At 39.3% G+C, this 19023-nt stretch overlaps 1 protein-coding gene and 1 long non-coding RNA gene across 3 annotated transcripts in view; one reads left to right on the top strand and one right to left on the bottom strand.

Moving 5' to 3' along the window:
• Nucleotides 1-6061, bottom strand: part of ECRG4 (ECRG4 augurin precursor) — a 12161-nt gene extending 6100 nt beyond the window's left edge. Inside the window, exons 1-3 of one of the 2 annotated variants that reach the window (XM_026666757.2) lie at nt 5858-6061; nt 4383-4430; nt 1310-1464 (exon numbers count right to left, since the gene is read on the bottom strand). In XM_026666757.2, the coding sequence (XP_026522542.2) occupies nt 1310-1464; nt 4383-4430; nt 5858-5972 (318 nt within the window). In that variant the 5' untranslated portion in view covers nt 5973-6061. Of the gene's footprint in view, nt 1-1309; nt 1465-4382; nt 4431-5759; nt 5835-5857 lie in introns of those variants that run through there. The other variant, XM_087967207.1, reaches the window with a different exon arrangement.
• Nucleotides 6062-6073: 12 nt separating this feature from the next.
• LOC148130559 (uncharacterized) lies at nt 6074-18198 on the top strand. Its single transcript, XR_015749886.1, has 3 exons — nt 6074-6303; nt 15029-15082; nt 15901-18198. It is a non-coding gene; the product is annotated as an uncharacterized LOC148130559 (long non-coding RNA).
• Nucleotides 18199-19023: the final 825 nt, after the last annotated feature.

Here is a 19023-nt window from a genome sequence, read left to right as displayed (position 1 = left end):
ATTCGCTTCCTTTGCATTAAGCACTTATTATATTGTTTTAAAAAAACATGCTGGTTGGAGAGAGAATCTATACCTAGAATTCAGCCACTTATCAGTTTTCCAGTGTTCTTTATAAGTAACATTTACTGTATTTATCTTCAGAAATAAAGAAAATATATTAGTATACCCTAATATAAATAAAAATTAAAGAGCTCGAATATGGTTTTTCAAATTCTGAAGTATTGAAACAGCCTGATAAACATTCAAGTAACCATCAATATGCACAATGTCTCCAGTTTATAATAAATAGTTCATCTAATTTATAAGACTTCACTACTTTTCCTTATTCCTTTCTATTCTCACAATTTAGCAGGTGACTTCCTAACAAATTGCTACCAAAGCCATATTGTCATTCAGGTTTTTTTCTATGGCTCCTCTGCTTTTTCCTTCCCAAAACAACTATATCTTAGATTCAAATAACACACACACACAACTATATGCAAAATTAAAGTGGTTTAATTTGATAGATAAATTGCCTTGCATGAAAAATTTATTCATTACCTTCCCATGCTGAAAAGTATTGGAATTCCACTTTCTAGGACAATTCTTGACCACAGAGATGGAGGAGGACATAATAATAATTCCAGGTTGCTGTTTGCAGTATGAAATACTTTATCCATGATACAAATCACTGTTGGAATTCAATTTTTTTACTACCGGCTCTGTGGGTGTGGTTTGGTGGGCGTGGCAGGGGGAAGGATACTGTAAAATCTCCAGTCAGAGGTGGTATTTGCCGGTTCTCCAAACTACTCAAAATTTCTGCTACCGGTTCTCCAGAACTGGTCAGAACCTGCTGAATACCACCTCCGGTACAAATGTGTTTTGTTTGAATGTCCCATTTTTGCCTCAGTAAAATCATAATGTTGAAATGTTTTCTGTGCATTCATGTCATTAAATAACTGCTTTTTCCCGGAAATTTTTTCGCAGAATTAAGTTAAATTAGTTCGAGTAGATTCCTGAAACAGTTATCAACCTTGACCTGCTGTGGCTATTATCAAGTATTCACCTTCTCAAATTCACTTATAATAAGGAACGATTTCGCTTATAAAGAAGGCATGTTTCCCATATCTACTGTAATGAATATAATTATAAGATTCAAACTAAATTGAATTCCTTCTCATATCTAAAACTACACAAAACAGAAATATGAAGCTTATTTCAAAGAAAATAAAACATTAGGCAATTATCCTGAATCCAACAAGATTTCCACAATGTTAATTCAGATCACTGAACTTCATTATTGAAAGTTAAAACACAATATGCCACTTACAGCTTCATCAAAACCCAAATAGAGGAAGTGCTGGTACCACTGCTGTACATCAGGCTGACTTCTGTCCCAAGGCTGGCGTTTCTGAAGTTTCAGATTGTTTAAGAATTCCTTGGCCTTATCTTCTTTAACAGAATCTCTTCCTTCATCAGAACGGGCTGAAGCAAAAACCGAAAACAGTGAATCTATTAATGGCAACAGTGCTATAGATATTTCATCCATCATATGTTGACTACATATGAATACTCAGTTGAATACTCCATGCAATAGGTGAAGAAAATATCACTGTTAAAAAATAATATCCTATGTTACCAGCACAACGCAGTCCCTGAAATGATATTTCTACTGAGTTGGAGAAAAGGTAGGAAACAGGTGCATGTTCAGATATTTCTTGACTTGTGACCATTTGGGACCAAAATTTCCAGAATTTTGTCAGAATGTGGCTGGAAAGACAGCAAACAACAATCACATGACTTGGAACCTGCAATCAATGTGAATACATGCCGATTGCCAAGCTCCCGAAGTTTGACCATGTGACCACATATTGTAGGATGATTAATTCTAGTTAAGGACACTAAAATGTTTTACTTTGTCTGAATCTTGAAGGAGGAGATCATTAAAACAAATCCACAAAGCAGATGATCTGTGGAAATGGGGAAGGGCAACTGCCTCCAAAATAGGAAAAGATTAAATTCACCATCCAAACGCAAGGAGAACAGAGATTATGGAGGAAGCAGAGGTGGGATTCAGCCGGTTTGCACTAGTTCAGACAAACCGGTTGTTTTTCCCAGATTGGAGAACTAGCTAATCCCACCTCTGGCTGGCCCCATCCACCTCGCCTCACCCCTCCCAGGGGTCGTCCCCCCCATGCTTCCCATTTTGGCTTCCATGTTGGTGCAGGCCAGTGGTGGCAATTCACATTTTTTTACTACCCATTCTGTGAGCGTGGCTTGGTGGGCTTGGCAAGGGAAGGATACTATAAAATCTCTAGTCAGAGGTGGTATTTGCCGGTTCTCCAAACTACTCAAAATTTCTGCTACCAGTTCTCCAGAACTGGTCAGAACCTGCTGAATACCACCTCTGGTCCAGGCCCAAAATAGGGTGCAGGGGTGCATCGCACAGCTCCCCATGCCCCGTTTTGGTTTCCAGGGTGGTACAGGAGGTCTTTCAGGCCCCAAACCTGTGCTATAAGGTGAGTTGAGAATGGGAATTTTGCATGATCATTACTGTTGTGCAGCTCCTGAGCAGATGAGCTTCTGATACATCAACTCACTTGCCCAAGCCCACCTAAAAGATAGATCAGGTGTTGGCTAGTCTTGGCCTCTGGATGGTTTATATTTTTTCAAATGGCTAACTATACACATGTCTAACTATATTTCAAATCTTGCCAGTCAGCTATCAAGCAATTAACTGCTAATCAGTGGGGTTCCACAAGTAAACCATAAAGGTCTTCATACTCTTTCCAGTTGCTTCTATTTTGCCCAAGGAACATGCTGATCAACTGTTAACTGATGATAGTCCTTTGAGGTAGACCAGGTCAAGAAACAGAAGCAACAGGGATCTAAGAGAGCTCTTTACTGTTACAGAAACAGAGTCTTGAAAGCTTGTCAGAGGTTCTCTTTGCCCCATCTTATAGGAAGTCTTTAACTTATGACAATTTATTTTATTTATTTTATTTGTCAAAAGCTTACAATATAACAGAAACAAGAATAAACATAAGTTTAATACAAGAAATAGGAACTAATAACTGGGGACAATAGGACAGAGACAGTAGGCACGATTGTGTGCTTATGCACGCTTAATTGCTTAGTGATAATTGAAAAGTACAATGGACTTTGCTAGGGGTACTTACAACCTGGTTCCAAAGTTTCAACAGCTGCCCATCTTCATACATTTAAAGCTGTTTCCAGCATCCCATGATCATGTGGCTGGTTTCGTGACTTTTTTCTATAAACCAGTATTTTCTGCCCATAATGAAAAAAATATCCTTATAATTGCAGTGTTCATTTTACAACCCCCACAGAAATGGTTGTAAAATCAGATGTCACATGGGTGACCCACTTTAAGACCATCAAAACTTATGATTGTAGTAGGCAGATTCCATGGTCATAAATCAACAACGCCCTGTACACCAGACAAAATCAAGGTGAGTTATTGAGTTACTTTCTGCACTTTCTATTTGGGCAGCACTGAACTGCTGTTTCTCCCAGCTTAAGGTTCACTGCTCTATTCAGATCTTGATGTTCATGAAGCTTGGGTTTCTTTTTGCAAATGTTTTATTATCAAACTAAGTAACATTGCCAGTGTTTTGATGCAGGAAATAATATTTGTTGGCTTTTTTTGCATGGCAGATTGTCCACAGGGTTGTTATAGTTTGTGAGCTTGTTTCTGACTGATCTACTGTGCTGGATTATTTCATTTTAGATTGTTCCTGGCTATTGTCTTGGCTCTTTCTTATCTACATCTTGATTTGCTAGATGCAGCACTGATGATGTTGCCTTGTTTGGCCATGAAACATTTTCAAGAGAGAGAGAGAAGAAAAACAAGAACAGTGAATACTAACACCCCAAATCCCAACCCGGAGCCACAAATATTCTTCATAATTGTTCATTACTCTCTTCTCAAGACCAGATCTACAGATTATATGAAAAAAAAAACATTGAAATTGTTCTAAAGCCATACTCTCCACTGTGCAAAGTTTAGGCTGTTATAGTCTTTTGTTAGCTCAGTCATTCATGGGTAGCTTTGTATTTATCCTGAAAGGTTTTCTCTTTTTTAATTTGAGTCACTAAAATAACAGGGAAGAACATTACTGATTTCCCAAGTTTCTTTTTCTCTTCCCCCTCCCCTCTTTTTTAAAAATTTGAGTATATAATGAAGTATCTAATGAAATAATGGGAAGAGTTGTACAGGAAACACATGCCAGGGATTTCTTCTTCTTCTTCTTTTAACTCAAGTCATTTTCTCTTAAATTACAGGGAAGAAATTGGACAGGCTGAAATATGCAGTTATCCATTTTTAATTATTTTTTCCAATTAATATTTAAGAAAAGCTGTGTCATCTTCAACAGGCTTACCTTCTCTTCTCTGAAGCATCAGCCTAAGTTTATTTCCCTTTGAAACAGCTGAAGAAAAGCAAAATTGAGTAGTTAAGTGTATAAATAATGCACATTTTTCCTATGCAATATTACTTTTTAAACACATTACTTTTATATGACTGATGAACACAAATAATTTTCCTTCTCTGTGCTCAGTATAAATAATGTTGTAGTACTTGAAAGAAACCATGATATTATGTGCATTTCCAACATCAATGAATAAAATTACATAACTAATATTTAAAGAAGCTTGTTTATTTCATGAATAGACATATTTGAGAATAACATCTTTATATTCACGCCATATACTTTATTACTAAGGAATAAGTTTCTAGAGCTGTACATGCACAAAAATGTTGGCATTAACTTGATAAATTATAAACAGCAGCACTGTTTCTTAAGAAAGAAAGGAAAGGGTAAAGAACCATCCACCAATTTTGCCATGAGCCATTGTTGGAAGTATCATCCTTCTGGATTCAGTTCCAAGTGGGGAAAAAATACTGGAAACATGGGAATGTTCCATAATAAGTAGCATATACTCTTAAATCCCAGTACTTGCAATTGAATTGTTCCACACATTGCATTTTTCAGGTTCTTAGAATAAATTAATTTTATTGTTTAAAAAATTGTAAAAAAAAAAAAGACACTGGAAACATGAAGGCTGTTTGGAAAGATGGTTTAATGGTGGACAGGACCACTTGGCTTGGAGCTCCAAAGTGAAAAGGATGATCACATGCTTCAAGGTGAAGGAAAAGAGAAGGAAGGGCCAAGATGCTGAGAAACCTTTATATACCCTCTGTTGGGCCACACCTTCGTGTTTCCTGTTCCTGTGGAAGAAATGTATCCCCTTGGCTGTCAGACTCCCAGGGTCTTAACTAACTTTGTAGGCTTTGTCTAGACCACATGGCTTCACCTGAGTGTTGGCTGATACAATCTTCCCAGGCCAGGTGGTGAGATGGGTAGAGGCCTTTATTATGTAGAATACTCTGGCCTAGGCCTCAATGGCCCCTTAGCAAAGGTTGCGGGGTGGGGGGTGGGGGGGCTGAGGTGAGTTTCTGCTTCTGAGTTTCTACTCTTTTTCGGGGAAATATTAATATTTCCCAGGATATTTCATTTTTCTAGGAGAGGGGTGGGTGCTAACTTCCTACACCAATCTTTATAAACAAAATTCTTCCAGGATCATTGGAGTAGGGCAGGTGGGGCACAATGGCAACTTTACGACCTGTGGACTTCAACTCCCAGAATCCAAAGCAAAGCTGGCTGGGGAATTCTGGGAGTTGAAGTCCTCCAGGCTTAAAGTTGCCAAGGTTGGAGACCCCCTGACTTAGATTAAGCGTCTTCCCCACCCCACCTCACCCATGCAGCGCCCTCCTTTTTCGCCGTTCGCTCACCCACCCCCTCCCCGAACACGCAAAGCCTGCCTGCCCGCCCCGCTCCCTGTTCGGCTGACTCACCCGGGCTCGGGGGCAGAGGAGGAGGAGGAGAAGGAGGAGCCCCACCAGCGCAGCCAAATGCAGAGCGCGGCGCGGCAGCGGAGGCGGCATCCCGGCGGGTCCTCCGGAGGAGCATTTTGTCTCACGCTGCGCGGTCGGTCCTTCGGGGCCCCTGTGGGAAAAAGAGCGCGGGCGAAGCGGCTGAGTGAGTGGGAAGGAAGCGGCGGGAGAAGCCGACCCCTCGTTAGCCCGCTGCCCCCTCGCTGGCTGGAGAAGGGGGTTCCGGATCTGGAACGGAGTGGAGAAATCGCCTTGGAACGGGAGCAACGCGGCTTGCCAGCTTTCCAAAGGCAAAACCTATTCGGCGCCGGAAAGGTCTCCTGGCTCCCCATTCCAACCGTTCCCGTAGCATATTCGAGATGGCGGTTCCAGCCTCAGTTATTGCACATCTGTAAAACATCCGCAGGGTGAGGACTGTGGAGCTACGCCGTGGAGTTGTCAAAAGGACTGCAAAGCAGTGAGAGCGGTTCCCCTCTCTCGAGGTTTCCCCATCTTTCCGGCTCATCTCTCTTGATGCCAAACCACATTCGCAAAAGGCGCGAGTGCACACACACACACACACAAATAGAGGCGCTTAACAATATTCAGTGACAGTAGATTGCATTAGCATCCCCTGACCCGGTTCCCTCACCCTGTAGGCCCATCATCCCCTGCCCACATGCGGAGGGGGGCGGCATCCACGGGGCAATTAAAGGTTACAAAATGGCAGGCAGGCCCCCACCCTTTACATGTGTGAGATGTATGTGAGGAACTTTAAAAAGTACAAAGTCTTCAATTGTCTAATTTCTCAGCTCCAATTTAGACATTGACTACCATTACAACTCCCCCCCAAATAATTATATTGGTTAGAGATGATCAGGATCAAAGCCCAAGGCAGAAGGTGGATATCAGACAATCCCTCATATACTAAATGCTCCTTACTTTAGATTGAAATACCCACACAAAAAAATGCAAGCTAGTATACTTGCATGTTTTCTTCATGTCACCTTAAGCTGTTTTAATTGCTACTAATTGGCTTGAAATCATTTTTTTTTTAGCTTTGGCCATGTTGGTTTCAAGCTGTGTACGGACTATTCTTAGATAAGTGGATCCCTCTGCTATTTTACTGCTCCCATCCATCCTGAGAAAGCCAAGTACCTAGCACTTCAAGGGCAATCCTGCTGTCAAGAAATTGCTTTTCCAATAGGAAAAGGTTAGAAAAGCTGATGGTTCTTCAGACTTTGGAGAATACAGGGCTTCATTTCTAGTCTATTCAGTTTCTATGCCATTCAATGCCCCAAGTACAAAAACTACGAGGTTTGATGTTGAATATGTTTTGTAAAATCTAAGCTGGGCTTGCTATCCTTCAAAATAGTGGACTTCTTGGTACTCTCTGAACTTGATTGCTTTCTCTTAGATGTTTTATTATCTAACTAGGTAACATCCTCAGTGCAAAGGAAAGATGTGTATATGTATGTATATGTATGTGTATATATATATGTATATATGTGTAATATATATATGTGTGTGTGTGTGTGTGTGTGTGTATGTATGTATGTATGTATGTATGTATGTATGTATGGTATTCAGCTTTGTTTGGGTATTTTCCCACGTCATTATAGTTGTGCTTTTAAAGTTGTAGCAAACACACCCCAACCAGGCACCCAGATGAAACCCAGCTTCCTAATAAATGATAGCCGTCCGTTTACTCAGAGCCAAGCCGCACTAAAAGCCTCCAATACAGGAAATACAATGTTGCCAGCCAATCAAGACAAAAAAAGCCACAAAACAGACAGAAGATATTAGAAACACCAACCAAGCAGAACACAGCAAACTCCAAGACCAATAAACACAGACCAAGACTCCCAACCAATCAGGATGAAGAAAAAAACATTCTGGCACAGCAGTAGGCTAGCCCTAAATTTAAAACAGAAACGGCTGTGAAAGTCTGACTCACAGACGAACACTATACAGAAGCCTATTGATGGCACATGAGATTCTGCCGAAACGTTGCTATAACTTTAAAAGCACAACTATAATGACATAGGAAAATACCCGAACAAAGCTGAATACCATACACATATACACACACACACACATATATTGAAACAGAAATTAGTTCTGCCATTAAATAATAGGATTATCAAGGATTATCCCTTTCAACAGTGAATTCACCTAGAAAAGTTATATTCCCATTATCCTACAGTGCAACCAAAAATAACCTAACAACAACTAGCGCTATTAACCAATTACTTTCAAAATAAGACAGCCAGGGATCTTTTTCATTCAGAAATACTCACTTTTACCTTTCCTAAAAACAAAACAAATGTTTCTTTGTCAAAAAAATTGTTGGCTGAGAATTCTGGAAGTTGAAGTCCACAAGTCTTAAAAGTTGTCAAGGTTGGACAACCATTTTATAGCTTACACCAGTGTCTCTGAACCTTGACAACCCTGAGATATGTGGACTTCAACTCCCAGAATTGCTAGCTGGGGAATTCTGGGAATCGAAGTCCACACGTCTTAAAGTTGTTGAGATTGAGAAACACTAGCTTAGAGATATGAATGCATTATGGTAGCACTTTTCTTTCTATTGTCCTTTCCTTGCCAAATTGAAACTCATCAGACATCAGAACTTCCTGTATCATGATTCAGCAGAGCTTTTTCAATGAATAGGAGGGGCACTCCAAGTGAGATATGCAATCCCTGACACACATTTGCAACACCTGAATTCTGACACCATGATTTTGGCAGTTTCTTGTTGCTTACAGGGAATTGCCTCCCACTCGACATAGAACAGACGTGATATTCTTCCGATTAAAATCGGAATTCCGATTTTTGGGGGAATCGCCCACCCCCCCCTTCTTCTCCTCCTTCCCCTCCCCTCGGAGGCCCCCTGAGTCAGGAGTTGCTACCGCCGCTGCGGCTCCAGTCCCGCATTGCCTCGGGAAGGGAAAGGCAAAAAGGAAGAGCCACAGCGGCGCTTTGCAACAGCAGCAGCGGCACCGGAGGCTCAGGCGCAGCAGCTCCTGGTTTTGCCTTTTCCTTCACGAGGCAACGTGGGACTGGAGCCGCGTGGAGCCACGCCGGCGGTAGCAACTCCTGACAGCCCCAGCCGGACACCTGAGCGGAGCCTGGGCGGTGCGAGCGGAAGCCGCTGAGCGGCAGGAAAAGGGAGCTGGGCAGCCATGGACCATCCGTCTCTCCGTGCAACATGCCACCGCCCAGCCCTGGCGAGGGAAAGCAGTGGGCGCTCCTTGGGCGGCAGCCTTGGCCCCACCCCCAGCTCTGGAGCTGATCCACACGTGACCGGCTGGAAAGGAGGGGTGTGTAGCGTTGGAGTTGTGTGTGTGATTTCTTGGCTCGCGGCCCGGGGTCTCTTTTGGCCGGCCCCGATTTTTTTTTCAGAGAGGAATATCATGCCTGATAGAACTCTTAATTCCTATAGCAAACGCCAAAGATGAAAATCCATTTCAGTCTGTTCAAGTGACATGATCACTTCACTGGACATCCTGTTATAATCCTCCAGAAGATTGGGTTCAGGCTACTTGCTACTCAAAATACTGTGTTTCTCATATAATAAGACCGGGTCTTATTTTTTTTTTGAGCCCCGAAAAAATGGTTAGGTCATCTTTTCGGGGGTGACTTAATTCCCCCCCTTGCATCTTCAGGCGGGTGGCGATGGCTTGGATGTTGACCTCGGCATTGGTGGGGCTCTTCGTATCAGGGTCAACGCAGGCAGCACCATATCCGGGTGTGCAACAAAAGTACTTCCTAACGGCAAGCCCCCCCACCATTCCCCCATTTCGCATGTTTTAATGTTGGCCTTAATTTGGGGGGGAGGGGCTTAATTTCATTTCATGCCTATAAAACATGCTGGGACTTCCTATTGGGGGAGGCCGTATTGTTGGAGAAACAGGGTAGTATCTTTCTCCCTTGGAGCATGCTTGGAAAAACCTTCAAATATGTATTGGCCTTTACAATATCTTCTTGTGGGTTTCAATTTACCAGAGAAAAAAATAGTAGAAAGGAAGTTAAGAACTTTCTTATTAAGCTGGGCCATTTCCAAAACACTCTTTGGCAGGGTGGGATAAAGGAAATGCTTATTAGATATTTGCATTCACAGCTACGACTTATATAACAGTTTCCAAATATGGAGCTAGATGGCAATGGAGTTCCCCTTAGGCTTCTGAAATTACTATATTATGAGTTTTCTGGAGTGCAATGCATTTCATCAGCTGCAAGGAAGTATTGTTTTAAGAGATGAATTAATTTATTCCTATGATTGAGGAATGGAAAGCTAAAAGTAAAATATAGGTCATGGCTTAATTTGATAAACTTAATTACCAATAGGGTTGTGACCATTTTTTAAGCAAGTTTACCTGCCTACCTATCTTCATCAGTTGGTTTGACCTGGTTTACTGGAGAGATTAGGTGAGAGGGAAATGTAAAATTGCATTAAGAAATCTTATTTCTAATTTGAGAAACAATGAGCCTCATTCCACCACCCACACGCCTCTTGCAAGAGCAGCTAGGAAAACAGACTTCCGGTTTGTCGGCGAGCGGCAGGGATTTGCGAAGCTGCGCGATCCCTGCCCGCTAGCCGTTTGGGGCTCCGACCCAGCCGGGCGGAGCTAGGCTGCCCTGCAGGGGCAGCTGAAGGTAGGGGATCCGGAAAGGGTTTGGGGTGCTGCAGACCCCCTCCTGGCCGGCAGAACCCCTTTTCCCAGGACGGTGCAGCGGCGGTCCGTAATGGCCGCCACAAAGAAGCTGGCAGCCGGGTAAGAATGCGCAGGAGGAAGTGGAGAAAGTGATTGAGAGGAGAAAGTTTTTCTTGGCTCCTAGGACTCTAAGACATATTTAATAAAATTCCTGAAAAGTATGACTTTCTGAATAATACCTGCCAGAAGAGGAAAAAAGCGGCTGCTTGAAGGTGCTGAAAGGATAGCTTTCCCTCTTTTCCTACGGAATAAATAACTGGATATTAAGAAACCTATTTTTTCAGGTGGAAATTGGTTTTAAGCGATGAGTGGGAAGAGAGAGGATTAAAAAGAAAATATTTGTATGCTAAGATTTGTTGGAGCAGATGCCTTAAGGATTTGAAGACTAGAATATATTGTAACAAGACTTTAAACAGATTTGGACTTTCTTTCTCTTTGATTGATATCACCCCAGAAGGAGAAAGTGAGAACTCTGCCTTGGTTTGGACTGATTGATAACTTTGGGACTGTTTTATCTTTTTTATTTTCTTTTGAATATTCTGGTTGTTGTAAGAAGAAAGAAGGAGAAAAGAAAAGAAAAGATTTATAATGGCTCTTTCTGTTGAGGAACTAAGAAATGGTGTGGAAGAAGCTTTCCTTTTCTTAGAAATGGCGCTTACTAATTATCAACAAAAATTACAACAGATGAAGACAGCAGAGGAACAAGAAAGAAAGGAAGGAGCCATCTTTAATGAACCTCAGAATTTGATCCAGAAAAAAGAAGAGAGAAAGAAAAGAAAAGAAGAGAAAAGAAGAAAACTAAAGGATTTAAGGACTTAAGATCTAAAAAACATTTAAGAAAGGGAAAATAAAGTGCAAAACCAATATGATGATTGTAAACAAAGGGAAAAGAAATACGACAGAGAAGGGAAGCCGGTAAGGCAGAGGCTAGAAGAAGGGGGGTAGAAAGGTTTGTTGGGAAAAGAAAGAAAGGGAAAAGGTGGAGAAAAGCTACAACGTTTTGAAATTAAATGGAAAAAAGGAATTTTTATGGATAATGGATAAAGTAAAAAGATTTTGCAAGGTACATAAGATGAGATGGTAGTATTGCAATGGTTTAAGAGTTGATAAGAGATTAAAATGTTAAAATGTTTAAAAATAATTGGTTTTAAAACTTAATAATAGGAGGGGTTTAGAATATTGTTTTAATTAAAGAGTTTAATAAAATTATGGTATTGATGTTATTATGAAATTTTTATTATAGTATTTCTTTTAATATTTGGATTTATGCTCTAATTATGCACTTAATTGTGTTGGATGTATTAGTTAGATAGAATGTACCAAGCAAAATCTGATTGGGTATTAGATATTATTTTAAAGATTAATTTGATTAACTTAGGGGAGATAGAAAGGCATCATACTCTGATTAATGATTTCAGGAGAAACTGATTTTCTTTTTTTCATAAGGGATGAGACAAAGGGATGATAAAAAATGGACAAAAGATACAAATATAATGATTTAAACTAAGATGATTAATTAAGGTAGAATTAAGAAGTGTGAAATATGTGGAGAAGTTAATATAGAAGGCTTAGAATGGTAAATAAAATAAGTAATGATATGTAAGATGAGCATGAATATAATTGAAGTCCATGAAGAGAGAGACACCTGGGTCCAAGTTACTTTCCAAAAAGATATTTTTATGTTTTGTGTGTTGTGTGTATATGTCTCTTTTGGGGGAGAATTGGTAAAAACTTGTAGAAATATAGAATGAGAATAATGGTAACTAAGTCAGAAAGAAACAGATGAAATAATAATAATGATATTGAATAAGAGTAAAGAGAAGTAAAGAGAAATTGAATAAGAGGTTTTGGTATATTATATGGAAATGGTTTAAAACAGAATCATAATTTATCTGACTTGTTAAATTTACAAGGGAAAAAGGTTTAAACATGTAATGAATAATGATAATTTGTGTGTTTTAAAAATTAATAAAACTTGTTTTTTTTAAAAAAAAAAGAGCAGCTAGGAAAACATAATGGAGTCAGTATAGCGCCAGAAACCAATAAACTACCTAATTGCCTTAGGTGGAAAGGAAAGCTATTTCTTACTTTCTGAATGTTAAAAATCAGAAGCAGACCTCTGGGAGCACCTTTTCTGATTAATAAATTTTATTAAAAGTCATACATTTTTCTGAGCTGTAGGTTTAAAGCTTGTTTTGCATTTAAGAGGGGTTGAGGCAATGGTAAAGGAAGAAACAGTGGTGATTCGGGTGCAGCTTACATATAAAGCAGATTACAAGTAGTCGATAGATTAGCAATTCTAAAGTATTATATTTCTGAATTTGCTCCATCGATTAATCCATCGGAAAAAAAAGCCATCGTACAGTTTGGCAGAATCTCTTTGAGACACTACTGCAGTATACATCTTTGATTAGACCAGAGGTCCCCAAACTTAGCAACTTTAAGACTTGTGGACTTCAACTCCCAGAATTCTCCAGCCAGCATAGCCAGCAATTCTGGGAGTTGAAGTCCACAAGTCTTAAAAGTTGCCAAGTTTGGGGACCCCTGGATTAGACAAACCAAGTTAAGTTCATTATTCCCCAGGTATGCTCTCTCAGTCCTACCAACCTTACAGGATTGTTTCTGAAAGTTTCTATTATAGGAGCAGTCATGCCCATCTATGAAACTGTTTAATAACCATTAGTAATACTTTGGAACAATCAAAATAGCCTGAAAAGATGTACAAGCTGTTAAGTACCCCAGACTTTTTCATCAGGCAGGATGGCACAAAAAATAGGGAAATGAAAAGAAACAAGGAAATGCAAAAAGCAGGCAAAGTGTTTTATCCATGAGGCCTGTAAGATCATTCTTCTTAATAAGGTTTGCAAACTCTTTTCTATTATTTGTGTTAGTTCTAATAATCACACAACTCTGGCAACCTATTCTCATGGGCCCCAATTTTAAGCAAATAAAATCAACTATTTTTATATCATTGTTTACTTTTTAAATAATCTCCCAATAATTGCATTATAAAATACTTATAAAGCTATATTTGCAGATACGTAAATCTAAACGCAGATTCAGAATGCAAATTATAAGCCTTTTTGTTAACATTTTATTTGTCCCTGGTGTATTCATTTGTCATTTAAAATATATACTACTTAGGGCCCTGAATACGATGATTCATTTATTTATTTTTGCCATAAAATTACTGCTAAAGCATATTATGAAGAATCAAATCCAAAGCATTAAATCCATGAATCAAGCAAATAATATAAGTAATAGTAAGAAAAGAATTATTATCTTATGACCCAAATATGTCAGAAACAAATCAGTCCTTGAACACCAAAACAAACACATGTAATCCATTTTCCAACTGCAAAGAGATTGTAGCAGCCATTTTCTGGGTAATTTCCTCAGACAAATGCTTTTGAGGACCCCAGTTTCGGAATCTAAAGCCCCTTTTTGGTGGGTGTGTATATGCAAATCTTCTGGTTTAATGCTTTCTGTGTCCTCATTGGGGAGAAGAGTTCATATATGGCGCCATCTAATTAACCCTGCTTTAATATTCTTTCATTCTGCAAGGGGGCAGTAAATGCCTCATATTCCCCTTAGGATGCATTGTCTCCTTCTAAAATGGAAGTTTTACTTAATAAAGCATTTGTGAAGCTGCATTAAGCTTTAAGCCTAATACACAAAGCAAGCGAAGCCTGAGCTAGGTAATTGTCTGGAAAATGATAGTTTTCTACGAAACAGCACTTCCAATCTCAGTGCTCTCCTGACTAGGTCCTAATGCAGGTGCAGAAATGAATGCCAGGCGGAAGACCGGCTTATAACTAGGGATTTTATTTCAGTAGTTAAAGAATCGGCATCAAGTATGGTACCACAATGATGTGAATAAAAGCACCAAGCAAAAATGATTAATTCTGTGGTTGATTCTTTTCCTAAGCCATAAATATTTCCATAGAAGAATTTTCTGCTCCTGATTAGCACATATGTTCATGTCAAGAGTGTGATAATGGGCTGTGTGCAATTATATTTGGTGTGGATAATTACTGTAAATTAGAAGCACTAGATTGGGAAGCTCAAGGGCCTTTTTTTCTTTTTGGAAAAACGTTCATCTTCTTGCCAGCATCCCTTTTAATAGGGTTACAATCTGAAGTGAATTTATACAGACAATTTAGGGCAGGCAGAAAACAGAGTTCAAAATAAAACCTGTTTAAAAAATAAGAATAAAAAGACAAGGCAGCATAAGAATGTTCCAACTGGTGATTGAATTCCTCTGTGGGCAGCATGTGACTAACATTACCGGCAGTATAAGTCAATTTGGCTACAAGCAAGGAAAGTAAATCATTACTGAAAATAATAAAAAAAGGAAAGCCTTTAAAATATTCCCATTCACTTTGACTCAGGAAAATTGTTGAAATAATTTCTAAAAGACTTTTTTTTCTGACAGATACCATATTTTGTCCAGCTTTAACTGGACGGTTAGAGTGATTCTGAAATAAAGGTAAGCCTTTAAGTAAACAACGGTCAACACAATGGGGGGGAAAACAGTGTAATAGTATGAAAGTTTTCCTTAGAGCAGGGTAGTGGTAGGATTCAAAAATGTTTACTACTGGTTCTGTGGGCGTGGCTTGGTGGGTGTGGCAGGGGAAGGATACTGTAAAATCCCCATTCCCTCCCCATCCCACTAACCTGCTTTCCAGCTCCATTCTCCCGTGCAGGGCAACAAAAGAAGATCCAGCCAATCAGCTGGGACTCGGGAGGCAGAGAATAGATGGGGGCGGGGCCAGTCAGAGGTGGTATTCCAAACTACTCAAAATTTTGGCTGCCGGTTCCCCAAACTACTCAAAATTTCCGCTACCGGTTCTCCAGAACTGTAGAACCTGCTGAATACCACCTCTGGAGCAGGGGCGTCAAACTCACATCCTCACAGCGTCGTCACGTAACATATGACTTTTTCTGCTTTGCTAAAGTGGGCGTGGCCAGTGCATGATGCATCCAGCCCTCAGGCTGCAAGTTTGATACCCCTGCCCTGGAGGGTCCGTATGGGGTTTTTTTATAAGTCATTTAGTGGTATTCATTTTCTTTTTTTGGTCCCCAATTGGAATTTTCTCTAGCAAACTCGGCTGTGATTCTAAATGTGTGGCGCTCATTTCCTTTTTTGATTATTTTTGACATCTATTGTCCTTCCTTATGGCATCCTATTCCTTATAGGATGAATATGGCCCTTACTATTTAGATTATATAAGAAGAAATAGAAGTACAATTTTTTTTTTCATAAATCATTATTTCTCACACATGCCCCTTATCCATTTGTTTCAGATGGCAGACTTCATCTTAGAACTCAGAAATCTGTTGGATTTTTTAGATTCAGGTCTGCTGAGCTCCTGAGTGAACGTTAGTCTTTGGAGATTCTTCATTGTTAAATGTAACAAAATAGAATATCAGATTTGGCATGCCTTGCAAACTACTACAACAATGTCAAATCAGTTGCTTTATTAATTTTTATATAACTAGAATTATACTGTTTGTTGTGCTAAACTTTAATTATTATTTCATTGCCATAATCAACTTGTTTAAACCCATTATTATCTATGGCTTTCTTTTTCATGTCACTATTGTTGAAATTTATCTGTTTTAAAGTAATTTGAAAAAACTAACGGTGAAACACTAAAACCACAGATAAAATATGAAAAAATATAAACAGTACTTAAAATCACTTCAAAAAAGAGCTAACATTTCTAAGTGGAATATGACACTTTTAAAACAAGCAACAGATAAACATGATTAATGTTCTGGCAACAAAGAATTTTTTTAAAAAATGATAAAATAGCATCTATATTTAAAAATAAGGGAAAGGCTACAGTGTTTTTTTTACTTGCTGTTCCAAATGATATATAAAGAATATGTGCAGAACCCACTTGAAAGATTGATTGAAGTTAATGACTTGCACAGGAACATTATATCATCTTGCACAACTATAAAAATGTGTATAAAAGTATATATATACACCCCATTGCACTTAGTTCTTGGACTGCCCATTAATGCTTTGCTTAGTCAAAAACAGGAAAACAAATTTTGCTGGACTAATTATTAATTAAGGTAATGGTTTTAATAATAATGATTCAAAAAGTAATATTAGAAATACCAGAAGGAATAAGGATACCTAATTATACTTCATATTTAAGAAGCATGTAATGAAGGATTTTGCCTCTTTAAAAAGTCATTCAGTTAATTAATATAATTATTTTTTGCTCCTAAAAGATTCTCAAAAAGCAAAGTCAGTGAGACTTAACAGCAAATGGAACACAGCCTAGGTTATACTTCATATTGCAAGCAAGAAGAGATTACATCCAGCTTCAACTATTAATAAAACAAAAGAAACATTCCACAAGCTATATTTCCTTATGTAAACCAAAGAATATTACATATTACATTTAAATGCCATGAGGGTTAAATCACAGTCTCTGTAACCAGCTTGCATTGAACTTTACAATGCAACAATATGAAACTCTAGAGTTTCTGCTTTCTATATAAATTCATTTGCTGTATTTTTTTAAAGTTCCCATTTCTAATTTAAATGCACAGTTTATTTAATACCTTTCAAATACCTTTCAAGTAATTTGCTTCCTGTCTTCCTGCTTAGCTGGGAAGGATACACCTTTTCTACTACAGGAACAAGTTGGTTTTTATTTTAAGCATACCTAGCTCCTGAAAGGGATACAAGAAGTAACTGAGCAACAGACAAAAAAATTATAACACTTTTCTTAAAATCATCAGTGCTAATGTTTGAAGAACATTAATTCCATACTGCAAAAACCCAGCCCTTTTCAGAAAAAAAAAATGTTCCATGAAGAATTTCACAGCTGAATTTGGAAGAAGAATCATATTTCTGTTCAGACTGTAAAGCAACATTTCTAAAAGGATCTATAGATGATTGCAAGCAGATGTACAGTGTTCTCATCTTAAAGGAATTTCTCTGTGGAACGTGTATGTATATGTAGAATATCAGCAACAGATTGCACAGCATATCTTAAACTTTTAAGTTATTTGCAAGGCAAGAGGGGGGAAACTATCAAGGAAGATAGTAGAACGCAATAAAAAAATTATACTGAGTCAAACCAGTGAGTCCCACTAGGTCAATAGTACTTTTGACCTCTCCCTGGACTTTCAAGAGTGGAACTTTTTCCAGTTTCATTTGGAAGTGCTGAAATTGGAACTGCTGGCTTGCAAAAGGCATGTTCCACCAATGAACCATGGTCCTTCCACCTTATGGATCTCTTTAGCTTTTTAAAAAATTGCCCTTCTGCAGTTAGTTTTATTGGAAGATTGTAGGACGAGATGGAATATCTTGGTTTATAGAGTGTTTGTGGTGCAGAGTCTTTTCAGAAATGCTTGTTATGTCAACAAACAATAATCTAGCCCCAAGTCTGAGAAGCACAAGGCAAAATATCTGTACAGCTGGTCTCCAGGCTACTTTTGAGTTGCTTCATCAATGCAGCAGAGATATTCATCTCTAGGCATGCTTCATCAAGCATCTGAGAAGCCTCTTCTAAGTTACGATTCAGGAAATGTGATAACAGCTTCTGAGTATGCATTATAAACATTAGCGGCAATAAAAGCAGAACATAAAAACTTTGTACTGAACTTTTCTATTTATTAACTGCCAGAATTTGGGTATACTGCTTGATTCAGATAACACAGTCCATTCCTTATTGTCTAGGTTGAATAACAGCCCATTCTCATGCATCCCAGGCCATACAGGAAAAGCTGTCAATATCTGGATAAAACTGAACCCAAGCAAGATGCAGTTTTCTGATGTCTCCATGTTATCTCTTCATGGGATGACTCCGTCTCTGAGAAATCACTTGAGACTTTCAAGAAGAGACTGGACTGCCATCTGTCAGAAATGGTGTAGGATCTCCCGCTTGGCCGGAGGGTTGGACTAGATCAGGGGTCCCCAACCACCAGTCCACGGACCTGCACCAGTCCGTGGAACAAGTCCTACCGGGCGCTGGTTTGCTGGCGCGCGCCATCTTGTTTTGATGAAAAAGTGCTTCCGGTGAGCTTTTCCGGGTGAAAGCTCACGGAGCTTTTTCATCAAAACAGATGGCGGCGCCCAGCGCGATGAGCTTTTCCAGGTAGAAAGCCATTTCTACCCGGAAAAGCTCACTTGAAAGCAGCTGTAGGCGCCGCCATCTTGTTTTGATGAAAAGTGCCCGGTGAGCTCACCGGAAGCACTTTTCATCAAAACAAGATGGCGGCGCCAGCTGATGCCGGTACCGGGCCGCGGCATAAAAAGGTTGGGGATACCGGGCGCGGCATAAAAAGGTTGGGGATCACTGGACTAGATGACCTACAAGGTCCCTTCCAACTCTGATTATCTGTTATCTGTTAAAGCAGGCCAGTGACTTGGGGTACCTTCTGGCTAAGAAGGTGAAGTCA

The sequence above is a fragment of the Notechis scutatus genome, chromosome 5 (assembly GCF_049901735.1).
Source record: "Notechis scutatus isolate UNSWTSFEM ecotype Mainland chromosome 5, rNotScu1.2, whole genome shotgun sequence".
NCBI classification, from domain to species: domain Eukaryota; kingdom Metazoa; phylum Chordata; class Lepidosauria; order Squamata; family Elapidae; genus Notechis; species Notechis scutatus.
This window is presented reverse-complemented; position numbering and strand designations above follow the sequence as displayed.